Source organism: Somniosus microcephalus, chromosome 8, assembly GCF_052327205.1.
Source record: "Somniosus microcephalus isolate GS21.2 chromosome 8, FLI_Smic_1.0, whole genome shotgun sequence".
NCBI classification, from domain to species: Eukaryota; Metazoa; Chordata; class Chondrichthyes; order Squaliformes; family Somniosidae; genus Somniosus; species Somniosus microcephalus.
In genome coordinates this window covers 237,005,398-237,030,189 of record NC_140994.1, presented here as the reverse complement: position 1 = coordinate 237,030,189, position 24,792 = coordinate 237,005,398, and the positions used below count along the sequence as shown (strand labels likewise).

Sequence of the window (24,792 nt, the reverse complement as noted above, 5' to 3'; positions counted from 1 at the left end):
AATATTTTCAAGAGAGAATTGGATATATTTCTGAAGGCTAAGGGGATTAAGGGTTACGGAGAAAAGGCGGGGACGGGGTACTGAACTGGTAAGATCAGCTATGATCTCAGACGAAGATCAGCCATGATCTCATTGAATGGCGGAGCAGGCTCGAAGGGCCGAATGGCCTACTCCTGTTCCTATCTCTATGTTTCTATGTTTCTATCCCTAAAGGTAGTAGGAGAGATAGATAAGGTGGTTAAGAAGGCATACGGGATACTTGCCTTTATTAGCCGAGGCATAGAATATAAGAGCAGGGAGGTTATGCTTGAACTGTATAAAACACTAGTTAGGCCACAGCTAGAGTACTGCGTGCAGTTCTGGTCACCACATTACAGGAAGGATGTAATTGCACTAGAGCGGGTGCAGAGGAGATTTACCAGGATGTTGCCTGGGCTGGGGAATTTTAGCTATGAGGAAAGATTGGATAGGCTGGGGTTGTTTTCTTTGAAACAGAGGAGGCTGAGGGGAGACCTAATTGAGGTGTATAACACTATGAGGAGCCTAGGTAGAGTGGATAGGAAGGACATATTTCCCTTAGCAGAAAGGTCAAGAACCAGGGGGCATAGATTTAAAGTAATTGGTCAGAAGTTTAGAGGGGATTTGAGGAGAAATGTTTTCACCCAGGGGGTGGTGGGGGTCTGGAACTCACTGCCTGAAATGGGGGTAGAGGCAGAAACTCTCACCACATTCAAAAAGTACTTGGATGTGCACTTGAAGTGCCCACGGACCAAGAGCTGGAAAGTGAGATTAGGGTGGCCTTTGTCAGCCGGCATAGCCAAGATGGGCCGAATGGCCTCCTTCTGAGCTGTAAATTTCTATGATTCTATGAATAGATATTAATCCAACTTTATGGCTAAATCGTTCTCTCCCAAATTACTCTATGTCACAGTTGATGGCTGAGAGCGGACCTATTCAGTGTCACTCATAAATAACAATCACTCATTTTAATGTTTTGTGTATACTGCCATTGTTAAAAAAACCTCAGGTCTATATACTTAAATGAGTTTTTAACCACTGTCATTTTTGCTGAGCACAAATGTTATTCTCAGCAGTCTGTAGCAGACATCATTTTCACCTGTAATTACCAATTTCACAGCCCTGTCCGACCTAAATTGCGGTCTTCCTCCTAGCGGCCGGTCGTTGCATTGCAGCAAGTGGGAATGACACGCGATCTCCCCTAGCGGCCTCTCGCTGAATTGCAGCAAGGGTACAACCCGCGGGCTCCTCTACTGGCCATGCCCGAACTGCAGCCCGTTCATCGGACGTCAACCGCGGGCGTCCGCCCGGCGGCCGCTCGCTGAATTGCAGCAAGTGGGAATGACCCGCGGGCTCCCCTAGCGGCCGCTCGCTGAATTGCAGCAAGTGGGAATGACCCGCGGGCTCCCCTAGCGGCCGCTCGCTGAATTGCAGCAAGTGGGAATGACCCGCGGGCTCCCCTAGCGGCCGCTCACTGAATTGCCACAATGGTTAAAAAACCCTGCGGACTCCCCTAGCGGCCACTCACTGAAGTGCAGCAAGTGGGAATGACACGCGATCTCCCCTAGCGGCCGCTCGCTGAATTGCAGCAAGGGTACAACCCGCGGGCTCCCCTAGTGGCTACTCACTGAACTGCAGCAAGGGTACAACCCGCGGGCTCCCCTAGCGGCTAAGCCTCTGAACCGCAGCCCATTCCACTGGTTCCCCTAGCAGGCCCACGTGACCGAGGCAGGCGCATGCGCCGAGGAAGCAGGCGGGGCGAGCTGCTGACGTGGTAGCCTGGAGCCGGCTTGTTCTGGAGGAACGGAGCCTGGGGACCGGGAGTGAGGAGCCATCATGCCGGTGAGCAGCCTCCAGCAACTCACACTTGCAGCGGCCTGTGAAGAGGGCCGGTCCGGATCCCAGGAATCTCACCGCGGAAGCGGTCCTTGAGCGAGAGGCCGGGAGAGCCGAGGTGGCTGGGCTTGGGCTTGGGGACGGTGGAGCGGGCAATGGGGGGCAGCGTGAGGACAGGGCCGGCTTTTACAGTGTTTCCAGGGGTTTGGATAATCCCCCATCACTCAGCTGAATCGTTGCTGGGCTGTGCCAGCTGTGGCTCAGTTGGTAGCACCCTTGCCTCTGAGTCAGCACAAAAATCTAGACTGATACTCCAGTGCAGTGCTGAGGGAGTGCTGCACTGTCGGAGGGGCCGTCTTTCAGATGAGACGTTAAACCGAGGCACTATGTGCTCTCTCAGGTGGACGTAAAAGATCCTACGGCACTATTTCAAAGAGCAGGGACATTCTCCCCGGTGACCTGGACAATATTTAGCCCCTCAATCAACTAAAAAGCAGATTATCTGATCATTGTCACATTGCTGTTTGTGGGAGCTTGCTGTGTGCAAATTGGTTACTGTGTTTCCTACATTACAACAGTGACTACACTGCAAAAAGTACTTCATTGGCTGTAAAGCGCTTTGGGACGTCCGATGGTTCAGCAAGGCACTATATAAATGCAGGTCTTTATTTCTGTGCTCCCCCACCTCTGAGTATCAGCAGGCTATTTGGCCACTGGAGCTGTGCCCCCACCTTGCCAGGCTGCACACTTCCAGCTGGCTGGTGATGAGGACAAGCTGCAAACTGTGCAACTGACACAGCAGAAGCCGCCCGTTTCTGAAGAGATGTTTTAGGTACATTTTATAAGGCTGACCAAAGAAAAAACAATGTTCTGTGTGGGAGGACTGTCTCAATTTTTCCTTCGCCATTGGCCTAGATGCACTGAGGCCAACTTGGGCTGTCGCTCAATTGGTAGCACCCTTGCCTCCGAGTCAGAAGGTTGTGGGTTCAAGTCCCACTCCAGAGACTTGAGCACAAAATCTAGGCTGAGACTCCAATGCAGTGCTGAGGGAGTGCTGCACTGTTGGAGGTGCCATTTTTCAGATAAGATGTCTATCTTGAATGTGAAAGAGCCCATGCTACTATTTTAAGAAGAGCAGGCAAGTTTCTCAGTGTCCAGGCCAATATTATTCCCTCAACCAACACCTAAAACAGGTGATCTGGTCAAATGGGATCTTTTACGTCCACCTGAGAGGGCAGACGGGGGCCTTAGTCAACGTCAGATCCAAAAGACGGCACCGCCGACAGTGCAGCACTCCCTTGCACTGGAGTGTCAGCCTAGATTTTGTACTCAAGACTCTGGAATGGATTTTAAACCCATAACCTACTGGCTCAGAGGCAAGGGAGGAGATTGCAGGGGCTCTGACACAAATTTTCAGAACCTCTCTGGCCACAGGGGAGGTGCCAGAAGACTGGAGAACAGCTAACATAGTACCATTATTCAAGAAGGGTAGTAGGGATAAACCAGGGAATTACAGGCCAGTGAGCCTAACATCAGTGGTAGGGAAATTATTGGAAAAAATTCTGAGGGACAGAATTAGTCTCCACTTGGAGAGGCAAGGATTAATCAAGGATAGTCAGCATAGCTTTGTCAGGGGGAGATCATGTCTAACCAATTTGATTGAAGTTTTTGAGGGGGTGACTAGGTGTGTGGATGAAGGTAGTGCAGTTGATGTAGTCTACATGGACTTCAGTAAGGCTTTTGACAAAGTCCCGCATGGGAGACTGGTCAAAAAGGTAAGAGCCCATGGGATCCAAAATTGGCTTAGTGGCAGGAGGCAGAGGGTGATGGTCGAAGGTTGTTTTTGTGACTGGAAGCCTGTGTTCAGTGGTGTACCGCAGGGATCGGTGCTGGGTCCTTTGCTGTTTGTCGTGTACATTAATGATTTAGATATGAATGTAGGAGGTATGATCAGTAAATTTGCAGATGACACGAAAATTGGTGGAGTGGTAAATAGCGAGGAGGGAAGCCTCAGGCTACAGGACGATATGGATGGGTTGGTTAGATGGGCAGAGCAGTGGCAAATGGAATTTATCCCTGAAAAGTGTGAGGTGATGCATTTTGGGAGGACTAACAAGGCAAAGGAATACACAATGAATGGTAGGACCCTAGGAATGACAGAGGATCAGAGAGACCTTGGTGTGCATGTACATAGATCCCCGAAGGCAGCAGGACAGGTAGATAAGGTGGTTAAAAAGGCATATGGGATACTTGCCTTCATTAGCTGAGGCATAAAATATAAGAGCAGGGAGGTTATGATGGAGCTGTACAAAACGCTAGTTAGGCCACAGCTGGAATACTGTGTGCAGCTCTGGTCGCCACATTATAGGAAGGATGTGATTGCTTTGGAGAGGGTGCAGAGGAGATTCACCAGGATGTTACCTGGGCTGGAGCGCTTCAGCTATGAAGAGAGACTGGACAGGCTGGGGTTGTTTTCCTTAGAGCAGAGAAGGCTGAGGGGGGACCTGATTAAGGTGTACTAAATTATGAGGGGCATAGATAGGGTAGATAGAAAGGAACTTTTCCCCTTAGTAGAGGGGTCAATAACCAGGGGGCATAGTTTCAAGGTAAGGGGCAGGAGGTTTAGAGGGGATTTGAGGAAAAACTTTTTCACCCAGAGTGGTTGGAATCTGGAACTCACTGCCTGAAAGGGTGGTAGAGGCAGGAACCCTCACAACATTCAAGAAGCATTTAGATGAGCACTTGAAACACCACATACAAGGCTACGGACCAAGTGCTGGAAAATGGGATTAGAATAGATAGGGCTTGATGGCCGGCGCGGACACGATGGGCCGAAGGGCCTCTTTCTGTGCTGTATAACTCTATGGCACTAAGAGCGGTGCCACTGAGCCACGGCTGACATATAGTTAAATGTTTTTGCTCGGAATGACGAAATGGTAACCTATTGTGATCTTTAAGATACTGACTGATCTGCACAATGCATCATTTTGCCTCTGTGTTTCACACGCCTTTGTGTGTTGCAATTGTCAAGTGAGTGAAGCGAGCCAAACATTTTTAAGTCACAAAGAAGCCCTGCTTGTATCCCAAATCAAAATGGATATACAGGAAACTCTATTTTATCCAGCACCGACTGGACCAGCATGGTGCCGGTTTATCAAAAAGTCCAGATTACAGAGAGGTATAGTAAAAGGTACGAGGGCCCCGTACACAGCAACAGATCCAGGCTTCCCTGTTGCTTAGCAACAGGTTCAGGAACCCCGGCCACAAGATCCAGGCGTCCCTGTTGCTTAGCAATAGATGCAGGAACCCCGGCCACAAGACCCAGCGTCCCTGTTGCTTAGCAACAGGTGCAGGAACCCCGGTTACACAGCCACAGATCCAGGAACGGCCACTAATATGAAGTAAAACTTACCTGAACCTACTCCTGAATTTTGCCGGTTAACAGAGATTTCCGGTTATTTAGGTGCCGGTAAATCGAGAGTTTCCTGTAGTATAGTTGCAGTTTTATACTCATCAGTTTCAGCCCCTAACTAACGGGGTCGCAATAATGGATCTTCCTTGAACAGAGATGTGCCTGTGCATTGCTGGTTCATTGCCTGAATGGAACTGTATCTCTGCAGCAATTATGCTATTCGTGTGACATTGGACAGTCTTGTTAGCAACTCAGTTGAGTATATAGTGGAAACCTGTGTCTAAAGTGGTTAGGGTTCTTTTGAAATTGGTTCTGAAATCATTTTTTATAAAGTAGACTACAATCTACTCTTAATTCTAAGATGAATGATCTAATTCATTTTTTCAGAGCAAAAAGGCTTAATTTGAATCACTGGATAATTTGATACTTTTGGTGTAAAAAAAAAAGCCTTTGAATTAACAGTAGACTGTATGGCAAACCACTGTTATACCTGTCTGTATGTGTATTCCACTAGGTACAGGTCTGGACATGCCTCGGCTGACTCCTCACACTTCCAGGTATATAAGTGACTACCTCCCAGTCCCTTAGTATTCTGGACGGGTCGACCACTCGAGACAAGACCTTCATTCTTTAGTTAATAAAAGCCTGGTTGTTACTCGCTTAACCTCAGTCTTTTGAGTAATTGATGGCGCATCAATTTTATTAACTAAATTTTTTATAATGGAGAAGATCCTCACACCAGCATGCCTGGACCTGGACAGTCGGGAAGCGGACGCTTCCACCAAGTTTGCTCACTGGCTCATGTGCTTCGAGGCATTCCTGACTGCCTCCACTGCGGTTGTAACGGATGCGAACAAACTGTCTGTCCTGATCTCCAAGGTGAACCACCGCGTGTACTCAGTCATCTGGGACGCGACCTCGTACACAGCCGCCCTCCAGCTCCTCAAGACCCAGTAGACGCACCCTGTGAACGAAGTTTACGCCAGGCACCTCCTGGGGAGTCGCAAGCAACAACCTGGGGAATCGACTGAGGAATACCTCCAAGCACTGTCCGTGCTTGGCCGGGCCTGTGGGTGTAAGGCGGTAACGTCCACTAAGTACACGGAGGAACTGATCCGGGATGCCTTCGTAGCGGGCCACAGGTCCAACTACACCCGACAGCGACTGCTGGAGCAGAGTGACCTCACCCTCGACAAAGCCTCCGAAATCGCACTAACGCTGGACGCAGCCTACCGGGACATGGATGCCTACTCCTCTGCACCGTGGACGCCGCGGGGAACGACAACCTGGGACACGGTAGGACAGCCCCATAGCACCGTGCCACCCCAGCCACAGCCCAACAACGGCCCAACCACCGCAGCAGTGTCCCAAAGCCAGACAGCAGTATCCCAAGGCCAGAAATGCTACTTCTGTGGCCAGGCCAAACACCCCAGAGCGCGCTGCCCGGCGAAGAATGCGACCTGCTCGGGCTGCGGGAAAAAGGGACACTACGCTAGCGTCTGCAAGACCAAAGCCACCCTGAACGCCAGCAGCGCCGCGTGTGGGCTGTGCGAGCCGCCATCTTGGGCCCCCAACAGCGCCGCGTGCGGGCCGCCATCTTGGGCCTCCCCAGCCATGTGCGAACCACCGCAGCAGCAGCCATCTTGGACGACTCCAGCCACATGGGAATCATGGACGCCGCCATCTTGGACACCAGCCAGGACGCAGCAGGCCGCCAACCCCCCCCCCCCCCCCATCTGATACCCGCAGCGACACACCGACCCCTACGTTGGCCTCTGTTATGCTGGACCAAACGAGACCGCACCAACTAGCTCGGTCCAAAATGGACGTTAAGGTAAACGGCCATGCAATAAACTGCCTTTTTGACTCCGGGAGCACAGAGAGCTTCATCCACCCCGACACGGTGCGGCGTTGCTCTCTCCCAGTCCTGCCTGCGCACCAGCGGATTTCTATGGCCGCCGAGTCCCAGTCAGCGGACATTGGCGGCTACTGCGTGGTGACACTAGTAGTAGACGGGACTGTGTTCAATAATTTTAAACTCCTGGTCCTGCCCCAACTTTGCGCTGCCGTTCTACTGGGGTTGGATTTCCAGTGCCACCTCAAAAGCGTTACGATGGCGTACGGTGGCCCCCTCCCCCCACTCACAGTCCGCAGCCAGCAGCCTCCAAATTGCCCGCCGCACACCAGATGCAACCTCTCCACACTCAGAGTCCCACCCCCCCCCCACTGTTTGCTAACCTCACCCCCGACTGTAAGCCCATCGCCACAAAGAGCAGGCGATACAGTGCCAGGGACAAGGTTTTCATCAAAACCGAAGTGGAGCGGCTCCTGAAGGAGGGGATTATTGAGGGCAGCTCCAGCCCCTGGCGAGCCCAGGTTGTGGTCGTTAAGACCGGCGAGAAACAACGCCTGGTCATCGACTACAGCCAAACAATAAACTGCTACACCCTGCTGGACGCCTACCCACTCCCCCGCATAGCTGACATGGTCAACCAGATCGCGCAGTACCGCGTCTTTTCGACCATTGACCTGGCCGGAAAACGATTTACCCTGCTCACTGACCAGCGTTCAGTTGCTTTTATGTTCAACAACAAGCAGAGGGGCAAAATCAAAAATGACAAGATCTTGAGGTGGAGAATCGAACTTTCCACCTACAATTACGAGATCTTGTACCGGCCTGGGAAGCTCAATGAACCCCCAGATGCCCTATCGCGTGGCACCTGCGCCAGCGCGCAGATCGATAGGCTGAGGGCCCTCCACAATGACCTCTGCCACCCGGGGGGTCACCAGGTTCTTCCACTTCATCAAGGCCCGCAACCTGCCTTACTCCATTGAGGAGGTCAGGACCATGACCAAGAACTGCCAAGTCTGCGCTGAGTGCAAACCGCACTTTTATAGACCAGACAGGGCCCACCTGATAAAAGCCACTCGCTCTTTCGAACGCCTGAGCGTCGATTTTAAAGGGCCTCTCCCCTCCTCCGACCGCAATGTGTACTTCCTCAACATCTTTGACGAGTACTCCCGTTTCCCGTTCGCTATCCCCTGCCCGGACATGACCAGTGCCACGGTCATTAAATGTCTGAACAGCCTCTTCACCCTGTTCGGTTTCCCCAGCTATATCCATAGCGACCGGGGCTCATCGTTTATGAGCGACGAACTCCGCCAGTACCTGTTCGCTAGGGGTATAGCCACAAGCAGGACCACCAGTTACAACCCCCGGGGGAACGGACAGGTGGAAAGAGAGAATGCAACAGTTTGGAAGGCCGCCCTACTAGCCTTAAAGTCTAGGGGCCTTCCGACCTCCCGCTGGCAGGAGGTGCTCCCCGATGCGCTCCACTCGATTCGGTCACTGCTCTGCACTGCCACCAATGCCACCCCTCACGAGAAAATGTTTGCCTTCCCAAGGAAGTCCACACCGGGGACAGCGTTACCGCCATGGCTGACGTCCCCAGGGCCGGTACTACTGAGAAGACACGTGAGGACCAATAAAACGGACCCCCTGGTCGAGAGGGTCGACCTCCTCCACGCCAACCCCCAGTACGCTTACATTGCGTACCCGGACGGGCGGGAGGACACAGTCTCCATACGAGACCTCGCACCCTCGGGGACCGCTGTAACCCACTACCCATTACCACCCGCGCCCCCCCCCCCCCACGACACCCTCGGGGACCGCTGTAACCCACTACCCATTACCACCCCCCCCCCCCCCCCCCCCACGACCCGATATCCAACCCCAGCAGCCGGCTCGCCTTGGACCGTCACCCACGAGGACTACACTCCAGTGCCCCAGCCTACACGGGACGCGACGCCGGAAGCTCCACCACCCCTGCCGTCGCCACGTCGATCACAGCGGCAGACAAGACCTCCGGAGAGACTCCAATACACGAACTTTTAAATATACTTCACCCCGCCGGACTCATTTTTAAACAAGGGGTGAATGTGGTAAACCACTGTTATACCTGTCTGTATGTGTATTCCACTAGGTACAGGTCTGGACATGCCTCGGCTGACTCCTCCCACTATTCCAGGTATATAAGTGACTACCTCCCAGTCCCTTAGTATTCTGGACGGATCGACCACTCGAGACTAGACCTTCATTCTTTAGTTAATAAAAGCCTGGTTGTTACTCGCTTAACCTCAGTCTTTGGAGTAATTGATGGCGCATCAGACTGTACACTGCATCTGAATAGTTTCAGTGTGAGAGAATGTTAGTTCAGAAGAGATGCAGAGTTTCAAATTTGATGAGATTTAATTTTTGGATGGGTGTTTTGACCTGGTGGAAGATGGAGGTCTCCTTGGGAGACAGGAAGAGACTCATTTGAGCAGTGGTGGGGTATGAAAGTGTACTCCTGTCAGGATTGTGTTGGTGGCCCACCTCAGGCTTCTGGGGCTTGTTTGTGCTTTTTGTACATGAAGCAGCATATACAGATCTGCTTTGTTTACTGATCTCATCGCCTGTGCATAATTTGAGAACTAAATGAGTCAATAGATTTTTCTTTGCAAGAGAAGCACAATGCATACTTGAGATTGTCAAATCCTTTAGGTAATTTTAAATATTTTAATCTTTTGCAGAAACACGAGTTCTTCGTCGATATGACGTGTGAAGGCTGCTCTGGTGCTGTGACTCGAGTGTTGAATAAGCTAGGAGGTGAGCTGAAAGTATTGTATTGTGAAAGCTGTCAATTCACAAACCTGGTTCTAGCGTGGGAGGTGATTCTATGATCTTGATCATGTTCACACATTTTACTTGACATGGATACTAATGGCTGGGGAATTAAACAGGTGTTCAAGATTACTGCAAATTCTAACTATCTGTAGAGAAGATCACAAGATATTGGGCCGGATATTCCGGTCCCTATGGGTGAGTACGCACTGTGTACTCACCTGTAGGGACATCGGAAATGCTGTTTTCAGGCATGCGCTGGAAACTGGCATTTCTGATCTGTCAAGAAAGCTCTTGACAGATCCTCTGGCTGCCCGGGAGCAGGGCCTCTGCGGGTGGAGAGTTCCGTTTTTTGGAGACCCTCCGCCCGCAGAAAACACTTACAATTTTTGCGCCTGGTAAAAGCCTGCTTTTACCAGGATAAGAGTTGAAAAAAGTTTTTAAAAATTTCCACTGATTTATTATTTAAAAATACTTTAAAGAAAGGTAAGTTTATTTTTAGCCCCGTTAAAAACTTTAATAATTCTTTTCAAAAATTTACATTTTTGTTTAAAATAGTTAATTTATGTAATTTATAGTCATTTTAAAAATTTGATTTTTTAAAATTTATTTGAAGTTTTGCTATGTTTTGGGGGTGATCTCTATTCATATACTTGACAGGTCTTCCTGTCAAATCTATGAATGGAGATTCCCTTCTCTGATTGGCTCCCCATGGCCCATGTGATTCCAGGGACGCTGCGAACCGCCTGCGCCTCTGGGATACGTGGGCCTTGTGCACCAGCAGTTTGGAGAGGCCCAGCAACGGAACTCTGCGCCTCCCGGGAGCCCTCTGGTCTTGGCGCAGATTTTTCCAGATCGCAGCCCTCCGCCCGCGGGAGGCCTGCGAACGGAATTTCTGGGCCAATTACTGATGAGGAAGGCCCTTGGTTCATCCATCTTGTATGACCCTAAAGTCCCTCCTATTATAGCAACCATTCGGTCTTTAAATTATTCCAAAGATTTTGCTTCTGCTAATCTATCCAGGAGTCTGTTCCATGTGTTGATCACTCTTAATGTGAAGAAGGACTTCTTGATATAGTCCTAAATTTGTCTTTTACTAGTTTGAGCCTGTGGGCCCTGGTTCTACCCTTGCAGTTTAATTTAAAATGATTTTCCAGATTTATCTTTTCCATATGGTTATCATTTATACGGTCAATTCCCAGATGCCTCTTTTCCAAACTGAAAAACCAAATTTCTCCAGTGTTTCCTCAACAGTAAGGATGAGCTTTGTAGCTCACCTCTCGGCACAGGCTCCAGTCATTGATTGTCTCCCTTGTATCTCAGTGACTGGAAGTGAACACAGTACTCCAGGTATGGACCAACCAGATGGCATTAAGGTTGACAGCATGCTAGCTTCAGGGTTACCATTAAGCCTTCTGGTACTCTGCCATGTGGCCATTCTTCATAGGTGAACCTGGACAGTGTGCTTCAAAGAGTATTGAACCATGGAGAAATTGTTATTGAGCTTGAACCCATCCTTACCTGATGCCCACACACAGACAAACAAAGCACACACGTTCCAGCAGGATAGCAGTCAGGAGCAGGAATCATCACTGGTTCCCCCTCATCCAGGAGCACTGAGTCGATTGTAGCACCCCAACTACTGCCCTTGTTAAGATCGGCTAACGTATTGAACCTGCGACTTTCTGTTTGTGTATCTTGGAACCATGGGATATTAGGGGAAATTAATTTTTAGTTGGCATAGACAGGAGTCATCCAAGTGTGCGCTATAATAAGCTGGCTACATTCCCCAATGCTTGGTAAATTTAAATATAGAATTTTATTTCAGAAAAAGGAAGAAAGGTATATGAGAAGTTACTAGGGAATGAAGGCTTAGTATGTTTGTATGTCATTCCTCTGTCTACTATTTTTTATGGAGGTGTCGACCTGTTTATTTTAAATCAGTTCAAATAAGAACATAAGAAATAGGAGTAGGCTATACGCTCCCTCGGGCCTGCTCCGCCATTCAATAAGATCATGGCTGATCTTCTACCTCTACTCCACTTTCCTGCCCGATTGCCATGGCAATCGATTCCCTTAGTGTCCAAAAATCTATCAATCTCTGTCTTGAATATACTCAACGACTGAGCATCCACAGCCCTCTGGGCTAGAGAATTCCAAAGATTCACAACCCTCTGAGTGAAGAAATTTTTCCTCGTTTCAGTAAATAGTCGACCCCTGAGACTATGACCGCTAGTTTTAGACTCTCCAGCCAGGGGAAACGGCCTCTCAGCATCTAAAACAGCTCAGCATCTAAAACATAGTGGACAAAGGAGACCCACATAAACATGTTGAGCTTTTGTCTGCTATCGTGGACAATGTAATAGGCTTACCTGTCAAAGGGCAAAATGTCAGTGGACTGACATAAGTATTGATTGCGCTGGAGGTACAAAGAGCATGGCTGCACTAACTTGGAGGGTCAGAGAATATGGGAACATTGACAAAAGCATAAATCAATATGTTCTTGTGCAATTGTACGCATATGAGCTGTGTTGATAAATATATATGTGTTTCTGGCTAAGTGCCTAGTTTGAGAAAAACTCACAAGCAGACCTTTGTTACCAGCTGGTAATTACTAACTGTAAGGAATTTGTTAGTTTGGGAAGCTTTACTAGCCCTCATCTCCATTATCCTTGAATGTTGTGGAGGTGGCTGGTGTAAAATGCTGCTGGGCAGTGAATGGCTTTGGCCCCCAAAATCAAAAATGGTACTCTGGGCAGTGTGTGGAACTGAAGGTTGAGCTTATGTCAGCTATTTTCACCTTGGTTCATTGGTAACGCTCTTCCTTCTGAGTCATAAAGTCTGGGTTTAAAAGCCCCGCAATGCCCTTTTCCAGCAGCCCAGGGACATAGTGGAGGCACTACAATAGACCACTATCAGCCTTGTTGAGATTGCCTTCCACCCTCCACAAACTTGAACTTATCCAAAACGTGTGTTGCCCGTATCCTAATTTGCACCAAGTCCCGTTCACCCATCACCTTTGTATTGGCTAGCCTATATTGGCTCTCGGTGGGGCAACTTCTCGATTTTAAAATTCACATCCTTGTTCTCAAATCCCTCCATGGCCTCGCCCCTCTTTTTTTTCTGTAATCTCCGCCAGCCCTACAACCAATGTTCCCTCTAAGCTGTGTGGCCGCGCAGCAACGGGAGAGGTCCCACGCAGGCCGCTCACTGGCTTCCCCATTGTAAATACCGCGCATGCACAGAAATTTAAAGGGACCGTGCACTGAAAGAAACAGGCCGCACAGAACAAAGCACAGCTTACAGGGAACATTGCCTACAGCCCTCCGCGATATCTGTGCTCCTCCAATTCCGGCAACTTGTTGCACCCCCCCCCCCCCCCAATTTTTCATTGCTCCAGCATTGGTGGCTGTGCCTTCAGTTGCCTGGGCCCTTGGCTCTGGACTGGAACTCCCTCCCTAAACCTCTCTGCCTCTCTACCCCTCTCTCCTTTTAAGACGCTCCTTAAAACCACCTGCCCTAATATCTCCTTATGTGGCTCGGTGTCAAATTTTGTTTGATAACACTCCTGTGAAGTGCCTTGGGATGTTTTACTATGTTAAAGGTGCTATATAAATGCAAGTTGTTGTTAGCACGGCACAGACCAGGGTAGTGAACTTGGCTCTTTTATGGTCTATGCCACACCAGGAAATGCATTTACCCAACGAACTATTGGGGAAGCCCAAATCGATAGTTTTCTACTCAGTGGCAAAGCATTTTATCTTTGCCGTTGTGTCTGTCTTGTGCTTAATTACTTTTAATTTTCTTTGGGACCAGCTTAAGTCCTTCACTGCTCTTCTGTACTGACTAATATGCTGGAGGCAGTCCGTAGCCTTGTGGTTATAAAAACAATTATCTCTGATTTAAGCCGGAGGACTGATTACCCTAGTTGAGATACCCAGTTCAGTCATGGGATGGAGCCTGTCTATAGTGCTGTGTCATATTGCCAGGATGTAAAAAAAGACGAGGGTAGGTTGGGGGAGTAGGTACCTGAGCCTCTGATAGACCCTTCTTCATGTGTGAATCCACACATTGAGTACCATCATGTGCTTACCAAACATTCATGTATACACTTTAAAAAAATATTTTCTATTGATGTGGGCAGCATGGTAAGGCCGTATTAGTTGCCCAGAGAAGATGATGGGCCGCTGCCTTGAATTGCTGCAGTCCTTGGGTTGATGGTGCTCACAGAATGGCGTTTGGTAGGGAATTGCTGGAATTTGACTCGGCAACAATGAAGGGGCAGTGGTGTATGTCCAAGTCAGGATGATGTATGACTTGGAGGGAATGTGGTGGGTGATGGTGTCCTAATGATTTTGCTGTTCTTGTCCTTGGTGGTAGAGGTTGCAGGGTTGGGAGATATTGTTGAAGCTTAGTGGACACTGGTTTGGGAACATATTAGTAAAAAATGAAAGATAAGGAGCAGGATATTCTCCTCCTTCCCCTTTACTCACGCTCCCACCACTGCTCCAAAGAGGGTCAACATAAGCCAGCAATTGAAGTTCCCAGTCTATATACCTTAGTATAGAATGATATGGTTCACTTTACCCACTAAACCATTGGGAAGATTAGTATGTACCGACTTTGGAATACTCATTCCTGCTTTTAGAGCTCTTTTATAGCTTTTTAAATAGCTAAAATAAAATGATCTGCCCTGATTTCTTTTTTGCAGATGTGCAATTTGATATTGATCTTCCCAACAAAAAAGTCTTCATTGATTCTAAGCACAGCGTGGAGATGCTGACAGAACACCTGAAGAAGACAGGAAAGGATGTACAGTACAGCGGAGAAAAGTAGAGCACGTGTGGTAGTCAGTGTAACTGAAAAGGTAAATACTCAGCGTGCTTCCCACTGGAAGAATTCTGCAACATACACACAATACGCAGCGTTCTGTCCATGTTTCTGCACAAACACTTGGCGCTTGGGATTTCTATCCTGGCGTCGTTGGACTTGCGAGCCAGTATTTTCACATCTTGACTCTTTAAAAGCCATGTCGTGAGGCCTTCCATGGAAGTGCTTTAATGATGCATTTGGAGTGGAAAAGCAGAATTGGTTTCATTGATAGGTGACTAAAATGAGGACAATGTTTTTGATTGTGTGCAAAATGTAGCTATACCAGGGTGGTGCGGTGCCTTATTGCTCCAATATGCCGTACCAGAGCGTTCATAGCCACTGTTAACTAACCTTGAACTTGTCACAGAAATGCCAACTGGAGGTGAGGGACTCCCCACAGTAGGTGGGGGGGGGGGTGGGAATCAAGGGGGACAAGACAAGGCTGGGTCGCATGGTCACAATGTGCTGCTCACACACCTGTATCTGTAGAAATATAAACTACTTTCACATTAAAAAAATATATAAAACTTGTCTGCATTGAGTTAGCTGGGGCAATGGTTGAGGTACTACAAAGTGCCTCAACAGCCCCACTGTAGGAGCTGGTATCGGCAGAGACCCATGAATTAGGCCATCTGCCTGGTCGGGGAATGGTGCTGCAAAACTTGGATAAGAAGGTGATAAAATGAGGTTTAAAACAATGTGGGTTTCTGGCTTTCAGATGGCTGTAGGGAATTGTTTACTTTATAGTGTGTAATAATTAACTCTAGTGCAGAAATAAAAGTACCATGTCAGGTGAAACACTTGATGTAATCAGCATCACTTAATCTTTCTAGATAAAGTCTACTCACAATAGCCACTGTTGCCTCTGCCTGCTTGTGTAAACCATAGGTCACATTTTAAATGGTAGTACTGGTGTTGGCAAGACAAAAGGTCAAATACTTCAGTGAAGTATTTTTCCCCCTCACAGTATTGTCTCCTCATGAAGGTTGTGGCTCGTGCAAGGAACTACAGTTTAAGTGTGAGCTTTGAGAGTAAATTTTGGGAGGCATCGTAACTAAGGCTGATCTTGTCCGTGCATGTTGGGTGTTTTTCTTCCTCATTCTCCCTCGCCATGGGCTGTTGATGCTGTTTGTAGTGCCCCCACCCCCACTCGAGCAGACAAGTCTTTTTTTTTAAATATGAAAAGAATTTAGATTTCTACTGCTTTTTAATTTAAAATGAATGCTTGTGCTCTTGCAAGGCTTGTGCAATGTGGGTGTAACCAGGTTATTTAATTGGCAGTGACTGGAGGGCGAAATGCTAATGATACTGTAACACATGATGTGTGTCAGCCGTGAGCCAGTGGGTAACACACTCGCCTCTGAGTCAGAAGGTTGGGGGTTCAAGTCCCACTCCAGATCACAATCTAGGCTGACACTCCAGTGCAGTACTGAGAGAGTGCTGCACTGCCAGAGGTGCCGTCTTTTGGATGAGATGTTAAACCAAGGCCCCGTCTACTCTCGCAAGTGGACATAAAAGATCCCATGGCACTATTTCGAAGAAGAGCAGAGGAGTTATCCTCGGTGTCCTGGCCAATATTTATCCTTCAATCAACATCACAATAAACAGATTATCTGGTCATTATCACTTTGCTATTTATGGGAATTGGCTGCCATGTTTTCTATATTACAACAGTGACTACACTTCAAAAGTACTTCATTGGTTGTAAAGTGCATTGGGACAGCCTGAGGTAGTGAAAGGTGCTATATAAATGCAAGTCTTTCTTTGCTTTCTAAATTGACACAGCTAAAGCAAGACTGGAGATTATAAGAATTATTTTTCCCATGAAGGAGCAAATATGTGAGACAGACTCTGATCAGAAGTGGCTAATTCTAAGTTTATTAACTCCTATAAAATATCACATTAGGTTAATATCCAGGAGTTTTTGTTTCATTCTCGTTACATATATGTTTGACAATAGGGAAGAAGTTGGGGACAGTGTCTGACAGTACAGTTGTACTTGGGCTATTGGAAGATGCAGGTTTGATGAGTGGAGTGAGCAAATGGAGGCTTCCCTTCTGTGGAAAGACCCTGAAGGCGATCGCTTGCCTGACCTTATGCAGTATGTCAATTCCAAACAGCATAACTAAACTGAATGTACATTACTCAATCACAGATGGTATTACCATGTGCCAAAAGAACTGAGTCCATGGCATTCAGCAGAGTATTACTTAATTACTGTGTGTACTTTATAATGTTTGATTTCATGAACCAGATCCAGCTGCTTGTTAAAGATGTTAGCAGACGTGGCATTACATAAGGGCAGATAGCCACAGCTGGTATTGTGGGCTAACTTACCTGGAAAAGTTAAATTACATGATGTAATCTGATAATTGATGCAGGTGTGTGTTTTTGACTTGTAGATGTTTTCTTTCACAAGTATTTTCTCTTATTACCCATCAGTCTTGGAGGATTAAATGCTCCTCGTAGTGCGGGAGCAGATAGAATACCGGACAACCCAGGCCAGCCTGCAGCTGTGACTGCTCCTTCCCCAATTAATCCACATTATTCTTTTCCTCATTTTATTTCCTTCCACCCACTTAAGTCTGTATTCCATACCATTTTCCAGTTAAAAGCCCACTCCGGGCTTAAGTTGGCTGCCAGGAGACGCAGCAGAATAAAGTGCTGTAACTCCACCTCTGATTTTGATTTTCTTCTTTTCTCTCTCCGGACCTTCATTACCGCATGACTGAGATTGTTAACTGGATATGAACACTATTCTTGTCACTCTGTGCCATGAAATGATTCCCTTCACAGAGAAGTCCTGCAAAAGAATGTTTTTCAAAAAGATAAGAGCAGGACATATTGTAAATCATGCAGATACTAATGATTGATATTTTTAAAGCACGGTACTTCCTGCAGATTTATCTCTTCTATTTCATACAGATTGGGACACATTGTACTTGTGTGTTACATTTTGAATTGCTTGGTAATTTCTAATTCTTTCGGAAGTTATACAGGTGGGGCACCACAAGGACATCTGACCCTGTAACATCAAACTATGCAACTTCACCAGGGTAGTGGTTGGAAAACATAAATTGTGTTTGTGCTTGGGAATGGTCTTATTGGACATAGAATTCACTGCGCTCATTGCCAGTATCGGATGCTCCCATGTCAAATGCAGAACGGGTTGTACAAAGCTCCTTCTCCACTGCCACAACAAAGTACTTTAATTCCAGCCTTAGAAAGATACACCCCTCCCCCCACTATGCTACTACAGCAGTTCCATTCTTCACACCAGCTATTTTTGTGGCTTCCCCAAGTGAGTGTGCCCATTACAGACAGTTTTAATCTGATGCCCACTGCAAACTAGGTTAAGTGTCACACATTAATTTCAGTTAGGGACTATTACAATAAGGTAGGGAGAGTTTCATGCCATAAGTTGAAAGTGTTTGCAAAGGTAAATGGCGAAAGAATTTGTAGAAACAACAACTTGTATTTATATAGCGCCTTTAACATAGTAAAACACCCCAAGGCACTTCACAGGAGCGTTACCGACCAAAATTTGACACCAAGCTACATGAGATATTAGGACATGACCAAAAACTTGGTCAAAGAGGTAGGTTTTAAGGAGCGTCTTAAAGGAGGAGAGAGAGGCGGAGCGGTTTAGGGCGGGAATTCCAGAGCTTAGGGCCTTGGCAGCTGAAGGCATGGCCTTCAATGGTGGAGCGATTAAAATAGAGGATGTGCATGAGACCAGAATTGGAGGCGCGCAGAGATTTTGGAGGATTGTAGGGCTAGAGGAGGTTACAGAGATGGGGTTGGACAAAGCCATGGAGGGATTTGAAAACAAGGATGAGAATTTTAAAATTGAGGCGTTACCAGACCAGGAGCCAATGTAGGTCAGCGAGCACAGGGGTGATGGGTGAACAGGACTTGGTGTGACTTAGGATAAGGGCAGCAGAGCTTTGGATGAGCTCAAGTTTATGTAGAGTGGAAGATGGGAAGCCAGTCCAGGAGAGCATTGGCATAGTCAAGTCTAGAGATAATAAAGGCATGGATGAGGGTTTCAGCAGCTGAGACAGGGGTGGAGTCAGGCGATGTTACAGAGGTGGAAGTAGACAGTCTTGGTGATAGAGCATATATGTGGTCGGAAGCTCATCTCGGGGTCAAATACGACACCAGGGTTGCGAACGGTCTGGTTCAGCCTCAGACAGCTGCCAGGGAGAGGGATGGACTCAGTGGCTAGGGAACGGAGTTTGTGGTGGGGACCGAAGGCAATGGCTTTGGTCTACCCAATATTTAGTTGGAGGAAATTTCTGTCTATCCAGTACTGGATGTCAGACAAGTAGTGTGACATATCAGACAATGGAGTGGTCGAGAGAGGTGGTGGTGAAGTAGAGCTGGGTGTCGTCAGCATGCATGTAGGTATTTCTTTAGCATTAGAGCATGATATTCTAAAAATTCATCCTCCGGATGTGCAATGCTGGGTTAGGCCACTTTAATTGCTTGTTCCAAGTTGCCCTGCGAAGGTAGTAGGCCTTCATTGCAATTGGTTGTACAACTGAATGACTTGCTAGGTCACATTGTGTGGAACCTGAGATATGTGTAGGCCTAACCAGGCAGGATTGGTTTGGTTTCCTTCCTGAAAGGTACTAAAAACCCAGTTGGGTTTTTAAAGACAATCGGGCAGTTTTAATGGTCACTTTTGTTCCTGGTGCTAGTCTACAAATTACCAGATTTTTAAAATTCAGTTTCACAGTTTTCCATGGTGAGGTTTGAACTTGCGACCTGAGTTGCTAGCCCAGTATCATAACCACTGCAGTACCACACGTGCTATTGAAACCAAGTCAATCGCAGCAACGGGTAGTTAGATGAGTACCTAAAGAAGAAAAATATTACACGAGATGGAGCAAAAAATGGGATCAGAGTAGACAGCGCCAGTGTGGAGCCAGCAATGGATAGGCATGATTGGCTGAAATGGACTCCTCCTGTGCTGAAATTTCTATGGCAAATCTCGGCTGAATTCAGCTCCAGCCCCACGTGAAAGGGCGATAATGCCATCTAGTTCCCTCTTCAAAACAAAGTCCTTGACTGCGCAGCTGTAAGGTGCTTCTGCTCATTTGCTACTTTTCCACAATCGTTTGAAATTGCACCATTGCAAATGGGCTTTGTAATACCTATTAAATTTCCTTCCCTTTCAGAAACACCAACCTGATGGGTGAAATCAAAGAGCTTCTCTGACTGTTGAATCAATGGAACCAAATTACAGGGCAATGACAGCTGGATTCTTTGTGAACATAATGAAAAGTTTTAACTCCGATAATTATTAGCCTCTTATTGAACGGAAAACAAAGTGCTTTTTATGTAGTTGTTTGGACCGTTGCCTCACTGAAAATGCCTTCATTTGTAATTTGTTTAAAATGCATCTATAATTATTTTCTTTTATGTTCACATACACAATAAATAAATGTCTGTCTTAGTAACTCCTAAAGCAGCTGCTTTCAGCCTTTTCCCTCCCTGCATTAGTCTTAAGTTCCATATTTAATTAGTAAGGCTGCCGCAGTTATGAGTGTGCTGTAACTAGAGACGTGGCAAAATGATGATGTTTCTGTCTTGCCCACCCGATGACTTGATCGGGATCAGTTCTGATGAAGTGTTAAACTCTTTACAGATGCTGACTCATCTGTGTATTTTGGTTTTATTTCGGATTTCAATCATTTGCATTTTTAAAAAATTGAATAGGATAACGTATGTTAGCTGTAGCTTGCACTCCTGCCTAGAAAAGTTACCCTAGGTTGACTAAAAGTACTGCTCAGGCATAGGGAGAATGTGTATTCATGCACACGGGGAGTTATTAACTGTACTGTAACTTTTGGGATGGGGTAGGGACCACTAACTGTACTGGGCTAGGGGCCTGGAGTTTCCTCTGCATCTGCGCCCAGGTACACACGTGATCTGGGCGCAAACAAATTACGTGACTTAAAAGATGGCAGAAATCTTGGCGTGGGTGAGTTGCCCGTGTAACTATAATACACCCAAGTCTCCTCGATCTTTTACGTCTGTCCTTCAAACCTTCCGTCTGAACGATTCTCCGCCCACAGCTAGCCACGCCCCGACTCTCAAGTGCGAGTAGCCTCCAATTGCATTTGTTCAGCGGGGCTCAACATTCTGACCAGATTTTCAGGCGCAGCAGGAACCTGTCATTTTTCTGGTCTTTTAATTGCAATCTTTTGAACTTAAAAAAAAAAAATTATCCTTACTGAAATCTGCCCTGTATTATCTGTTTCTTTTAGGTCATTTTTATAGCAAAGTATAAGTCACATTAAAAATTGAAAAGCTACCTCGATTGCAGTTTCTTAAAAAGCTGTGCCTGATGTGCATGAATGATGATTAAATGAGTTGAAACTTTAAATTTTAAGACTCAAGGAAGAAAGGGTTTGGTATTTCCTTGGGTCCCAGTTGTTTACGCTGATTTATGCCAATGTACGCCATTTTGAGTTCGAGCATATTCTAATGAGATTGGGAGGATGTATTTTTCAACATTGGCAAAATCGGCACAATTTTGGGTGCAACTTATGGGTTACGCCCACGGAGGAAACCCTGGCCGGGGTTTGACGGCGCTATACTATTGTTTTAAGTTGTTCATGAAGTAGTCTCGAAGTCCATGAAAACCATCTGCAGGCTGGGACACCCTACTCTCCTGACTGTTCATGGGGACATTCTGAATGTAAAATTGATTTGAGGGTTTGCAACCCAACTCTTGACTGGAGAGGAGCTTGGACAGTTCCAGCTTCCTAGCCTTGGTACTAAGGCTGACTTGTGAAGTAAGAAGCAGGAAGGTTAATGGGAAAAATTACACACCACTTAAAACAAAAAATCTCCTGAAGCTAGTTATGCCCATGCTGCAAATCTAGATTTTTAACAGCAGTCAGGAAAGTCTCTCTTCACATTGTACTCTAGTTAGTTCGAGATTGATTACACAATGATTTGAGCAGTCTGATAAGGAGGCCAAAAGGTGCACAAAATGGAAGAATCGGTCAGTGTTGGAGGACTAATGGAAGTGGAAAATACATGCCACCTACCAAAATAAGAGAAACAGCTATTTCAAAGATTCACTATAATGAGAATTATGTTGGCAAGCACAATGACATTTACTTCCATGGAGATGTGAATAGATTGTTTTCAGTGAATGCTGAGGAACTGCTGGTCTGATTCTAGGAAGGAACCACAGAATAAAGCTCCCAATGCATCAAGTCCCATTCTACATACCTATGTACCTTTGTGGCCCAATTTCTCAACTTTCAATTGGAAGAAATGGTAGTGAGGGCAGCTGGAGAGAATGGAGACAGTTACCAGAAAGCCAGATTAGTGTGTAAAGTCACAGCATATGGTACTTCGAGTGAGTGCACAAAGGCATGTGTTTAAAAGTTTGGAAGAGATTTCTCCTGAGACAAGCATATCACAGAATCTACAGTGCAGATAGAGGCCATTTCGGCCCATCGAGCCTGCACCGACACACATCCCACCCTATCCCCGTAACCCCACGTATTTAATCCCCTAACACTAAGGGTCAATTTATCATAGCCAAATCAACCTAACCTGCACATCTTTGGACTGTGGGAGGAAACCGGAGCACCCGGAGGAAACCCACGCAGACACAGGGAGAATGTGCAAACTCCACACAGACAGTCGCCCGAGGCCAGATTTGAACCTGGGTCCCTGGCGCTGTGCGGCAACAGTGCTAACCACTATGCCACCGTGCCCCCATATGTCTTTTGATTGGTTCCTAAAAAATAAACAGTGGGATAGAGTTACTGCTTTGGGGGCAATCCGGATGCAAGTTGCGCTGGTTTTCTGAAGTGAAGTTATGGTTCAAGTTTATGCTCAAACTCATTTGCATAATCACTCTTAAAATCTTGCATGAACCAGTGCAATTGGGCAGCGTTTTAGAACATAATTTTTTGGTTCCCTTGCATTAAAATATTCATTGATACATTTAAGAGTGGTGTCCTGGTGCAGTTTTATTAATACAGCTGAAAACAGGATTATCACAAAAAATAAGCATTTTTTAATAAGCATGTCTAGTCCACCACCTGTGAGTAACCTTGATTTTAAATCACTGGAAGTGACTAAAAAACTATACAAAACCATTTGCTAGTTTCACTGGTGTATACTAGTCAGTTTTAGTAAATTAAATACTTTTTAATATTTAAAAACTTTTAAAAGGTGCCTATTAGTGCCCTTGCGCCAAAAAAAACTTAATTTTAAGAGCCTCGTCGCAGGAGCGCAATGGATGGAAACACGCCATGCTTATTAATTCAAAATGGGGGTGGGACCGGCTTCCAGCATGATGTTTGTTAAACCAGCGCAGAAGATCACAGAAACTCGATTTGCGCTGGACACACCTTGCGCTTTAATTAGCCAATTTCTGCAAATTCTCTACCCCACTATATTCAACCCAGTGATGATAGACAAATACAGGAAACTACACGAAATCCGGCACCGGCGGGACCGAGCTGGTGCCGTTAGATCAAAACTTCCGGATAGACCAGCGCTAATGTTGAAGGATACGGAGGTTTTCATCTCCGTATCTGACAACAAACACTGTTGCTTAGCAACAGCTTGTAAACACTCAGCCCGTACCTTGGAAGCGTCTCTGAAGCTGTTGCTAAGCTACAGAGATGCTTTCCACAGCCTGACTGTTAGAAAAAAAAACTAACAAAACAGCTGCTGATTTCTGCCATTAGATCGAGGTTTCCGGGCATACAACCTCTGGATAAACCAAAGTTTCCTGTAAATTGGTTCCCTTATGTACCACACTTGCGTAAGTACGTGAACCCTCTATGTAATATGGGGGAACAACTCTATTCCCCAACTATTGTATGGGTTTTTATAGTAAAGGCCAAGAAATATATAAAACTTCAGAAAAGGTAAAAGTAATTTGCATCATTCCCCTCTACCAAATATTTCTGCAACAGTAGTGTTACCAAAAGTAAAATGTTTAAATTCAGGAGTTTTCTTAAGAACCTTCCTTCAAACTTGAATAATGGTACCATCTTTCCAGAAAGTGCTATTATTTATACATTTTTTTTGAGTTCTGAGTATAAATCAGAAATGCAGCTGGTGTATCATTTAGAATATATTGACAAAATATAAAGACCCACTTTGAGTCATTGCCACCGAGTCTTGAGTGGAATGAGCCTATATTCTTGGGAGTTTGGAAGAATGAGAGGTGATCTCATTGAAACATGTAAAATTCTTAAAGGGCTTGACAGGGTAGATGTTGAGAGGCTGTTTCCCCTGGCTGGGGGTCTAGAACTAGGGGTCATAGTCTCAGGATAAGGGGTCAGCCATTTAGGACTGAGATGAGAAATGTCTTCATTCGGAGGATTGTGACTGGAATTCTCTGCCCCAGAGGGCTGTGGATGCTCAGTCGTTGAGTATATTCAAGGCTGAGATCATAGACTTTTGGACACTAAGGGATATGGGGATTGGGTGGGAAAGTGGAGTTGAGGTAAAAGATCAGCCATGATCTTATTGAATGGCGGAGCAGGCTCAAGGGAACGTATGGCCTACTCCTGCTCCTATTTCTTATATTCTTATGTCTTCACTCACCTGTATTCTCTTCAGCTGTATCTGTTCATCTCTGTACTTGTGGACTGTATTTGTAGGGGTACGCATCTCTCTGCTTTTGAAGTTCGCTCAAGGAAAAGTTAGTAATGGTTCACCTTGTCTTGATGTTTTATGCAACAAAAATAAATTCTGGTTACTTTCAATTTTTTCCCTCGGGTTTTTCATTCTTCATAACCTTTAATTGAGATTACAAGCAGCAAGTTGTGGCATGATCAAGAATGGCCAGTCTACTGCAAGCTATAGCCTGCTACCTGGTGAAGCTTGTTCAGCTGATAGTGATACATTTATGAACTTGAGGCTCAGGCTTCTCATAATCACAGGCCTGTAATGAAAACATTGTTACCGATGTTTCAAACACAGGAAATGCTGTTGTATT

The 24,792-nt window shown here is 46.4% G+C and overlaps 1 protein-coding gene across 1 annotated transcript; it reads left to right on the top strand.

The window, feature by feature from the left end:
• Nucleotides 1-1,745: 1,745 nt before the first annotated feature.
• atox1 (antioxidant 1 copper chaperone) lies at nucleotides 1,746-24,559 on the top strand. Its single transcript, XM_085995814.1, has 4 exons — nucleotides 1,746-1,860; nucleotides 9,839-9,914; nucleotides 14,641-14,796; nucleotides 19,985-24,559. Exons 1-3 carry the CDS (start codon nucleotides 1,855-1,857, stop codon nucleotides 14,763-14,765), a joined length of 207 nt encoding a protein of 68 aa, XP_085851940.1. The 5' UTR covers nucleotides 1,746-1,854; the 3' UTR covers nucleotides 14,766-14,796; nucleotides 19,985-24,559.
• Nucleotides 24,560-24,792: the final 233 nt, after the last annotated feature.

Excerpts from the sequence above, each read along its gene's own strand:
- atox1 (XM_085995814.1), top strand. Across the intron at positions 9,915-14,640 it reads AGTGTTGAATAAGCTAGGAG|ATGTGCAATTTGATATTGAT; the intron begins GTGAGCTGAAAG and ends TCTTTTTTGCAG.